The 8,346-nt window shown below is 51.2% G+C and overlaps 4 protein-coding genes across 4 annotated transcripts; 2 read left to right on the plus strand and 2 right to left on the minus strand.

Annotated features, from left to right (window-relative positions):
* Positions 1–676: 676 nt before the first annotated feature.
* On the plus strand, positions 677–2,215 carry VTN49DRAFT_984 (uncharacterized protein; the record flags this gene model as incomplete). Its single annotated transcript, XM_069416665.1, has 3 exons — positions 677–1,093; positions 1,164–2,048; positions 2,102–2,215. 3 exons carry the CDS (start codon positions 677–679, stop codon positions 2,213–2,215), a joined length of 1,416 nt encoding a protein of 471 aa, XP_069270024.1.
* Positions 2,216–3,316: 1,101 nt separating this feature from the next.
* Positions 3,317–6,127, plus strand: VTN49DRAFT_985 (uncharacterized protein; the record flags this gene model as incomplete). The annotated part of the gene is made up of 7 exons (XM_069416666.1): positions 3,317–3,606; positions 3,672–4,351; positions 4,434–4,649; positions 4,702–5,596; positions 5,650–5,870; positions 5,927–6,008; positions 6,061–6,127. 7 exons carry the CDS (start codon positions 3,317–3,319, stop codon positions 6,125–6,127), a joined length of 2,451 nt encoding a protein of 816 aa, XP_069270025.1.
* A 174-nt stretch (positions 6,128–6,301) lies between these two features.
* VTN49DRAFT_986 (uncharacterized protein) lies at positions 6,302–7,426 on the minus strand (the record flags this gene model as incomplete). The annotated part of the gene is made up of 1 exon (XM_069416667.1): positions 6,302–7,426. The coding sequence occupies one exon, from the start codon at positions 7,424–7,426 to the stop codon at positions 6,302–6,304; it is 1,125 nt and encodes a 374-aa protein (XP_069270026.1).
* A 394-nt stretch (positions 7,427–7,820) lies between these two features.
* On the minus strand, positions 7,821–8,228 carry VTN49DRAFT_987 (uncharacterized protein; the record flags this gene model as incomplete). The annotated part of the gene is made up of 1 exon (XM_069416668.1): positions 7,821–8,228. One exon carries the CDS (start codon positions 8,226–8,228, stop codon positions 7,821–7,823), a length of 408 nt encoding a protein of 135 aa, XP_069270027.1.
* Positions 8,229–8,346: the final 118 nt, after the last annotated feature.

Consider the following 8,346-nt stretch of genomic DNA (forward strand, 5'->3'; position numbering starts at 1 on the left):
TGTCCATCCTGGTACTGCAGAGCAGAAAAATGATACCTTAATGATCCATCGACATTTACGAGGGTCTGGACTAATTTTCCCCCTGCATAAGTTTCAGTTGGGTATGTTTTGACAACAGAATCGATATATTGAAATGACTTTTGTCGACGATGTGGCTTGGGGCTTGCGGAGTCGCGGCAGAGCCGGAGACCCGGAGACCCGGGCAGATCGTTTCTAAGGGCCAGCTCTGTTGTCTCCCTTGCGCTTAGCAGCCAACCGATTGCTTGTTTTTGGGCATGGGGTGAGCGTTAGCCTCGTTGTGCTCGTTAAGATGACGGGGAGTAACCCCGAAGATGGGAAAAAAAAANAAAAAAAAAAAAAAACCAACGGGGCACACCCCCCCAAAAAAATCGCTCTGGTAAGTATCGGGCTCGATCGGGATCGAGGGTTTTGATCGGCACGAACTCCGATCGATAACCCTAAACCCTGATAACGCGTCCGGATCCGGCAGTTGATGTTCAGGTAGATTTTGATAAGGCTTATCGGGTTCTTATCGATTGATACGAGATATCGCCAGTCGAAATGCCCCTCATATCAAACCCACCGAGCGGACGTTTCCCTCGGAGTTTGAGTCACTCTTTCTCGTATTTTTTTTTTCATCATCGCGGAAGGAAGTTGTGGAATTGATTGAATGACCATGGCGCTGGAGACTTTGACAACCATCTCTCCGATCACCAACGAGCCCATCCTGACGCGCACCGGCGTCTCCTCCGAGGAGCTCGCTGTGATCCCGGAGATTGCGCAGGAGGCTTTCCGTTCCTTTTCGCAGTCGACGACCCTTGCACAGCGGCAGGAAATCGTCGCGCGGGCTCTTGGGATTCTGGCAAAGAAGAAGGATGAGCTAGCTAGGGAGTTGACGACGCAGATGGGACGACCCATTGCGTACACGCCTGCGGAGATTGCCACCGCGGTTAAGCGGGGGGAGTTCTTGAATCGCGTGAGCAGTGAGGTGCTTGGGGAGGATGGGGTTACGAAGGGAGAACCGGAGAAGGGGTTTAATCGGTTTATCAAGCGGAAGCCCGTGGGGGTCGTGTTGATTATTTTTGCATGGAATGTATGTCCTCTGAAAACTTGGGTGGTTGGTTGCAATTCTACTACGCAGAGGCTGATGGGAGTGTTGTTAGTATCCGTATCTTATTCTAGTCAACAGCTTGATCCCGGCGATTCTTGCTGGGAATGCTGTGATCTTGAAGCCGTCGCCGCAGACGCCTACTGTTGTCGAACAGATGGCTGCTGCTTTTATTGAGGCTGGGCTGCCCAAGAACGTCATCCAGTATATCCATTGCGGCTCTCCTGCACAGTTGGAGGTTATCATTCGGTCGCCATTGGTCAACCATATTTGCTTCACTGGGTCTGTCGCTGGAGGATTGGCCGTGCAAAAAGCTGCTTCGGACCGCATCGTCAACGTCGGCCTCGAACTGGGAGGCAAAGATCCTGCCTATGTGCGCAGCGATGTCGATGTGGCCTGGGCAGCCGAGCAGATTGTTGACGGGGCCATTTTCAACAGCGGTCAGAGCTGCTGCGCAATCGAACGGGTCTACGTACACGAGAGTATCCACGATCAATTCATCCAAGCCGTCAAAGACGTGCTCAGCAAGTACCGCGTTGGAGATCCGTTCGACGAGAAAACGCAAGTCGGTCCCGTCATTTCCAAACGAGCAGTGGATACGTTCAACGCACATCTCGCGGATGCAATCAAGAAAGGTGCCAAGGATGAAACTCCCGAGAATGAGACGTTCAAGAACCTCCCCCCTCGTGGCAACTACGTCAAACCGACGCTGTTGACTGGGGTTAACCATGACATGATCGTGATGAAGGACGAGACTTTTGGACCGATCATTCCGGTGCAGAAGGTCAAGAGCGACGAAGAGGCTATTCAGCTCATGAACGATAGCGAGTTTGGTCTTACGGCCAGTGTGTGGACCAAGGATGCTCACGCTGCGGAGCGGATCATCGAGCAGGTGGAGGCCGGAACAGTATTTGTCAATCGTGCGGATTATCCGAGTCCGGTAAGTGTGCGATTCCTCCCCTTTTCGGCGGCTTGCTAATCACTTGTGGCTAGGATTTGGCTTGGACTGGATGGAAAAATTCCGGACGCGGCGTTACACTGAGCAGGTTTGGATTCGATCAATTTGTGAAGCTGAAGAGCTATCATATCAAGGATTATCCTGCATAGAGATAGTGTTATCTGTACCAATTGGAGGACTGCCTGCTGCGGCGAGGAGATACGCTCCGTTGCCCAAGTGTTACCCCGTTCTCTTTCTTACCAGCCACACATCGGAATTCAAGTAGCCATCAGACCACGGCATCGATGACTCTTCCTGACGAGAGCAAGCCAACATTCTTCCTAAGGACTGACTGCACCCGTTGATATACTGGTCTACTACCCATGCGAGATCATGAAATCGAGTAGGTGCTCCTTACACTTGGGATCCCTCCGATAATCGCCGGTCCGCCAGATGATAACTGTCGATAATGATACCCGTTTCGTTCGATCGGTTACTTTTCCTTCGTACGCATTCGACATGTTTGTAGGCCTACGAGAACGGAGTATTCGCATCAAGTGATGCCTGCTTGGAGAAATACCGTAAATAAAAGCCGTGCTTTTGTCACTCTCCATGCCAAACTTGGTAGCTTTCTGGAATCATGGACGTACCTTCTAGACCTTCTAGTGCGTAATACTGCACCATGTCAGTGATTTTCTGCGGATAATCGACGCACCCACCCAGAGTCTATGACAAATTACTCGTGCACCTTGTCTCCAAACGGAGCTCATCTACGCATCGATCTGCTCCGTTGTTGATCACCCGACCCTGGCACCGCCACTAGTTTTGTTGGAGGCTCTGAGTTGACATTGGACAGTGTCCGAGTTCAACCCCGTCAACGATACTACATTCCTTCCAGTGTTGTTTATCGAACGAATCAAATTGCAGCCAACCGACGGCTGCTCTGACAGCAGGCGTTCTCAATGGAAGAAATGGAATGGAGCAGCTTACGTCAGAGATGACCTATTTTGGGCTGGATTTAGGTTATTCAGGAAGCCGCTCCGCCGGGGCCAGGTCCTTCCAAAATGCCAATCATACTGCAAGCCGAGGTGATCATCCCCGCAAACCTTCTGCCATCAACATCACCACTTTGCCAGGGCTGTAAAGTCCTAGTGGGATCCGAGGTGATGGTTGCCTTCAGGATTTCAGATATAATAGAGCATAGATTCCCCCTCGTTATCTTCATCTGTCCTCAGAGGGGTACTATTCACTCGCGTTGAACCTTTACAGCCATGGCGCTGTCATCTCTTCCCGCCAACACCGTTGTTGACGTCATAGACATCCGGTCCCCTTTCGCCAAGCTTTCGTTGACAGACGGGATCTATCAGGGCCTCAAATCAAACCCCCCAACTCTGCCAACGACGTTACTCTATGATGCTCGGGGTTTGCAGCTTTTCGAAGAAATTACCTATCTGGACGAGTACTATCTCACCAATGCCGAGATTGAGGCCTTGACGGCCCATGCAAGGACAATTGCCGAGATAATACCCGAGCATGCGCAGCTCGTGGAGCTTGGCAGCGGGTATGTTTGTTGTACCTCTAGTGACTACTAGGGCCAGTTTGAATCCGAGTTGACATCCAACGTAGGAATTTGCGCAAGATTGAGATCCTGTTGAAAGAGTTCGAGGCCGCTCAGAAGATAATTGACTACTATGCACTGGATCTGTCACTTGACGAATTAAACCGCACATTTGCGGCGGCGTCACCCGAAACGTATCGCTACGTTCGCCTTCATGGTCTATATGGTACTTATGATGATGCACTGGAGTGGCTGCACGATCAAAAGAAATGGGGAAAGACGACTTGTATTCTCTCCCTTGGTTCATCACTCGGGAATTTCAACCACGAGGATGCGGCAAATTTTCTGCACAAGTATGTGCAGCTGCTAGAACCAACCGACTACTTTATTGTGGGCTTGGATGGATGCAAGGTAGAGGATAAGGTGTACTTTGCATATAATGACTCCCGCGGTCTCACGAAGCAGTTCTACATGAACGGCCTGGCACATGCTAACCAGTTACTCGGGTACGAAGCTTTCAAGCCAGATGAGTGGGAGGTGCAAACCTTGTACAACAAGGATCTCGGGTGCCACCAGGCATTTTACGTTCCTATGCGGGATGTGGAGATCAAGGACATAAAACTCCATCAGGGCGAGAGGATTCGCTTTGAGGAAGCCTACAAGTTCGACGAGGAAGAGCGATTTAACCTATGGCGCAATGCAGGACTAGTTCCTAGCGGGGAATTTGGGAATAGTTCCAATGATTATCGTGAGTGCTCTCTTGCGGCTCGAGTCGCCGAAAGGTGATGGTTGTTGTTGTTGTTTTTCTGACTTCACGGGCCGCTGTTCAGATGTCCATGTTCTGCGTCCGGCCAAAATTAGTATGCCTAGGAGGATTATCCAATATTGGACTGGTGTATGCCCTCCGGTGAACGATTGGACGATGCTGTGGCTCGCTTGGGACATTGTCACCAAGTCCATGGTTCCGCGTGATGCACTCATGTCTCGACCTATTGACCTGAGAAATCCTTTGATATTCTACCTTGGCCATATCCCGACCTTCACCGGTAAGCAAAATGCTTTTGCCATCTGCGGCAGCATGCTGATCGTAGTCAACAGATATTCATTTGACCCGAGGAGCAAAGACTGTTCCCACAGAGCCGAAGGAGTACCGCCGAATCTTCGAACGTGGTATTGATCCTGATGTCGATGATCCGGAGAAATGCCATCCTCATAGTGAACTTCCCGACAGTTGGCCTCCTCTGGCCGACATTCTGGACTTTCAAGAACGGGTCCGGGCCCGTTTGCTGAAGATCATGAAGTCAACTCAATACTGGAACAATAAATTTTTGAGCGAGGCGATGTGGATTGGCTTCGAACATGAAGCCATGCACCTCGAGACATTCCTGTACATGTTGCTGCAGAGCGACAAAACTCTTCCTCCTCCGGGCCTCCCTCGTCCGGATTTTGAACGAATGGCCCTCAATGCGAGTCGTGACGCGAAACCGAACCAGTGGTTTCGGATACCCGAGCAGACTTTGACAGTCGGCTTCAATGATTCCGAACCCGACCTAATGCCGGTGGATTCGTTTGGATGGGACAACGAGAAACCGCGTCGCGTAATCAGAGTTGGCTCATTCGAGGCCCAGGGCCGCGCTGTCACCAACGGGGAATATGCGCAATACCTTGAAGAGACTGGAAACTGCCAAGTGCCCGCGTCGTGGATCGCTACGGCCAGCGTATCTAACGGGACGAACGGAAATGCGAACGGCCATCCAAACATCTTAAACAAATACTCGGTGCGCACTGTCTTTGGACCCGTTCCTCTCAAATGGGCCGCCGACTGGCCCGTGATGGCATCGTACGACGAGCTTGATGGCTATGCGAAATGGATGAATTGCAGATTGCCGACCTATGAGGAGGCCCAAAGCATCTACAAGCATGCGGAATTTCTCAAGCGAGAACGGGATATTGCAGAGTTCTCCCGTCGTAGAAATGGCCATGGAATTGAAATGTGAGTCACCGCTTGGTGATAACTCGTATTTAACGGGAAGTTGACAGTTGCAGCAATGGCTTCGATAAGAAGGACCACGACATAGAAGTTCCCATGTTTAGGGACCTGGAGAATTGCAACGTTGGATTTGCCAATTGGCACCCTGTTCCCGTGACGCCGTATGGCGACAGACTTGCCGGACAGTCTGAGCTGGGCGGCGTCTGGGAATGGACCAGCACGCTTTTGGCACCACACGAAGGATTTCGCCCAATGGATGCCTATCCCGGATACACAGGTATGATATGCGTTCCATGCCAGATAACCGAATGTTGCTGACTTGGGATGCCATAGCGGACTTTTTCGACGGGAAACACAACATCGTTTTGGGTGGTTCATGGGCGACGCATCCGCGGATCGCCGGACGAACGACATTGTAAGTACATGAATCTTCTATTTCTGGGTCTGCATACTGACATTTCGTCCAGCGTAAACTTTTATCAGCATAATTATCGGTTTGCCTGGGTTGGAGCACGATTGGTGCGGGATATTTGACGGATGCGCCCTCTGATAATCCCAAAACAGTCCGCCTAGTTTCTTTTTTTTTTTTTTTTTTTTTGAAGTTACTGGAATCGCTTCCTAATGCCATTATGTTCTATCGTCATATATTCCGTAATCGCATACCGACGTTCATGGAAATTTGCAATGTACGAGTACACTTGTGTTGGCTCAAAGATGAAAGCCTCCGTGCTCGGAGACATCGCAGAAGCGCCACAACCCAGCCTCTTCGGCAGCCTGTCTGACGCTTCCCAGCTCCTGGTCGGTAACGGCGCGGTTAATATCCGCATACCGCACCTCCTCCTTTTCCTCCCCGTCGACTGCCCGACGGCGGCGTTTCTTGCCCACATGTGCATCAGGATGGTACTGCTCCATGATATGCACGTAGAGATCCTTGGACACATTCTCCGCTAGCCACCGCATGATCTCACGGCCTTCGTCCTCCTTTCCCGGCATGACCAGGTGCCGTAGCAGGACTCCTTTCTTTGCTATTCCATCGGATGTGAAGCAAAGATCGCCGACCTGGCGATGCATCTCCTTCACACTCTCCCTCGCCGCGGCGGCGTAATCATCCGCCTTGAGAAGCCGCTTTGATGAGCTGGTGCTCCAGACTTTGAAATCCGGCAGGTAGATATCCACCAGTCCATCCATAAGCTCCAGCGAAGCCAGAGAGTCAAACGCCGAGGTGTTGTAAATAATCGGCAGCTTCAGCCCCATATCCCTCGCCGCCAGAATCGACAGCGCCACCTGCGGCACGACATGTTCCGGCGTGATCAGGTTGATATTATGTACCTTCCCGACATCCTGCAGCTTCAGATACCACTCTGCGAGCTGCTCTGGCGTGAGATCGAACCCGTTGCGCTGGTGCGCAATGTCGTGGTTCTGGCAGAAGACGCAGCGCAGGTTGCACCCCGAAAAGAAGACGGATCCGCTGCCGTGGTAACCCTGGATACACGGTTCTTCGCCGCGATGCGGTGCAATGACGTTGACTTTGACCGTCTCCGCACCGATCAGGCAGACACCCGTGGTTTCGTAGCGGTTGACGCCGCAGAGCCGTGGGCAGAGGTTGCAGTTGCGGAGGTGTGCGTAGGCTGCGGAGCGTTTGCGCGCGACGTCCGTGGAGCTGAGGAGTTGGTATCGCGGGATGTAGTCGTCGAGGAGGAACTGTGGAGGAATGCCTAGGTGGCGTTTGGGCGTAATGGGAAGAAACCGGGTACGGGTTGGTTGAAGGCGTCGGGCATAGGGAGGGTGAGGATGGAGGTGCGGGAGAAGCGCCCTGCGCGAAAAGAATGTCATCCTGTCCAGCAGGGGCTGCGAATTATTATATGTCGCCGACGACTTTCAGGAAGCATTGGGTAGTCGGCGAAAGTGCCTGTTGGCTTCCCAAATCACGACAAACAAACTTGGAATTACGCAGTTCTGGGAGATGTTCGAAATAGGGCTCAAAATTATTATTATTATTGCTCGCCGACCTCGGTAAACTCGGGGATAAGGCGCCAAGCGCCAAGACACAGTACAGTGAAACTTGGTTATAACGATGCTAATTCTGGCATGGCCAGTCCATCGCTATAACGAGATAACTAACTAACAAAATAACTAGTTAATAACTCGTTAACTACGTACAGGGTAACTTGGTACCAGACCGAAATTATATTACAGTAAATACACTAAATACACCCACAATGCATTGTCAACCAGAAAACCACGCATCAAGTGACCACTGTTTCTTCCCATTCGCTTGATCAGCGAGCAGATCCCTTTCCAATCGTTGTAAAAGTCGAATATCCTCGGGTTTTGTGTCTTCTCTATGCTCTTTGTAGCGGAGCATGGTACGGACAGCCTCCAGCGTCTCCTTGATTGACGGCACAGGCGGTGGACCATCACCATCGGAATCGGGTTCTTCCTCTACATTGTCGGCACCAGTATGGTACGCGATGATTGCCTCTAAAGTTTCTTGTTCGGTCATTGAGGGAGCCTCATCTTCTGGATTGAGGAAGTTGTCGAGACTCATCATATCCTTGATGCGACCAGATTCACGGATTCGATCGTAGAGTCTTGAAATCTCAAGCTGTGGGGTCTCTGTTTCCTGTGTTCGCATCTGACCCTGAATCAAGGTACTTTTCCGGAAGCAATTCTGAATCGTAGAGTTTGTGACTTTATGATTCCAGGCATGAAGCACCCAATGAACCGCGTGATGAAGAGAGACTTTTTGGGAA

Source organism: Thermomyces lanuginosus, assembly GCF_041956635.1.
Source record: "Thermomyces lanuginosus strain ATCC 200065 unplaced genomic scaffold VTN49scaffold_22, whole genome shotgun sequence".
NCBI lineage: Eukaryota > Fungi > Ascomycota > Eurotiomycetes > Eurotiales > Trichocomaceae > Thermomyces > Thermomyces lanuginosus.